At 39.6% G+C, this 2037-nt stretch overlaps 1 protein-coding gene across 1 annotated transcript in view; it reads left to right on the forward strand.

The window, feature by feature from the left end:
- Positions 1–2037, forward strand: part of LOC102763575 (potassium channel subfamily T member 2) — a 126675-nt gene that overhangs the window by 44519 nt on the left and 80119 nt on the right. Inside the window, 1 exon segment of the mRNA XM_006757659.2 lies at positions 1258–1306. Within this exon segment, the coding sequence (XP_006757722.1) occupies positions 1258–1306 (49 nt within the window).

Here is a 2037-nt window from a genome sequence, read left to right on the forward strand (position 1 = left end):
AAACTTACGCATCCTTCCCACTTTAAAACTGTGAAAGTGACTCTTAGTTTTTAACATCAGGTGAGGGACACGAAGGTACGCAGCCGCAACGGTGCTGGTGTGTTAGGGGTCTGGGATGCATTTAAAACCAGAGCCTGGCATAGCACCGGGTGTGGTGTGTTCCTGCTCAGGCTTTTGTCAATGGGACTGCAGCTCCATTTGGGCTGGCGGGCTGGCTGCCAGCTAGTTCCCCTCCTCATTTGTTTTGGACGTTATCTAAAAATGCACACATCAGTCCTATATGTTTTTTTCTTCTTCATGATACATCTAATTTATAAAGGACGGTCCGGGCACTAGTTTTTTTTTATTAGAAATTTATACATTTCTTTCCATGCATTTATCCAATTTAGTGCTTAGTAAATGAGTGAAGAATAGGACTTTCAGTCTCACTATATATTGAAATTTATAGAGCTGAGATTTGTAGAAATGCCTTTTTTTAGGATTACAAAACTTAGTCTACATGACATCGTCTTGTCTAAACAAATATTTTTCTTCAAGGTTTTCTTTACATTTAAATGCTCTATGATATTTCAAGACCTATGAAAACAACATCCCAGATCAAAGAAAATACTGTTAGCTTGGTAAAACTAGCTTTTAGTAAAGCCATGGTGTTCTTGGTAGAGTATACATAATTTTTGACGTCAAAGGTGAAATGATTTTTAAGAGATAGTTACGGACAGTCACTCCTTGTCCTGTATAATGTTCTATGCTATCCTCAGTCACAGGTTTTTGGTGAGATGTTAGATATTTCATATAAATCCAAATGTGGGATATTAATGTGCTCTATCATCTGAGTTATTTGGATTATTAGCACTGTTGAATTTGTATTGCTAAATAGTAGCAGCTGTAAAATTAACAAAACCTTAGAGTTTATAGAAGATCCTTAAGTGAATTTTCAATGGAGAATTCGACTAATAAAAGGTTTGAGGTTTTTGTACCCTGCCATAACCACTCTTTAAATAAAGGCCCATTAATCTTTTCTTTTATTATTAATATGAGCCTGAAAATGAAATTTAAAAGGGTATTTCCTGGAATAGAAATGGATATTATTATTATTAAAAAGAAAACGAAGAGTATAAAGCTTTTCTCATGTTAATTTTGGTATTTTATGTCCCTTTATGCTAGCATTATTTAAATGTTTCCAACCTAAAGCACAATTTTAAACTGAATGCCTTTCCCACATTTAAAAAAAGTAACATCTTCCTATTCTTTTCACAGGTCTCATATCTTTTGGGTGAACAGAAGTCTGCCTTTATGGGGCCTACAGGTTACGTGCCATCTTGTTTTCTCCCTATGTTTCTGGATGTATCCCTGTTTCCCAGAGAAATACTATTCGAGAGAAACTGTTGATATTAAAAATGGGTTTGCTTTCTTGCTTAATGAATCTTGGGGGTAAGAGGGCAAGGGCGGGAGAGGAGCAGAGTGCATCTTAGACTCACCCTTTCGCCCCTTTCTTGGTGTTTGCCTGAGCGCTGCTTTCTATTCTGAGAACATTCCTGAGATCAGAGGGCAGCTGAGGGCCTGGAGAAAACCCATGTCAACCAGGGTCTTCAGCCCCGTTTCCCAACCAACTTTCCCTATTCCTGCTACACAGTCCCCGAACAACTCACCCAAAGGCCATTTCCACGTTTGCTTTTCAAAAAAATTATATTTTTATTGATTTCAGAGAGGAAGGGAGAGGGAGAGAGAGAAACATCCATGATGAGAGAGAATCATGGATCGGCTGCCTCCTGCACGCCCCACACTGGGGATGGAGCCTGCAACCCGGGCCTGTGCCCTGACTGGGAATGGAACTGTGACCTCCTGGTTCCTAGGTTGATGCTCAACCACTGAAGCCACACCCACCCATCAGGCTATCCACACTGGAAAGCCTGACCGGTGTGGCTCAGTTGTTTCATGGTGTTTCCCTCTCTCACCCTCTCCCTTCCTCTATCTCTAAAAATCAATAAAGCCAATTGAAAAAAAAAAAAAGCCGGGTGGTTATACAAAATACTTAGT

The sequence above is a fragment of the Myotis davidii genome, unplaced genomic scaffold (assembly GCF_000327345.1).
Source record: "Myotis davidii unplaced genomic scaffold, ASM32734v1 scaffold875, whole genome shotgun sequence".
Lineage (NCBI taxonomy): Eukaryota > Metazoa > Chordata > Mammalia > Chiroptera > Vespertilionidae > Myotis > Myotis davidii.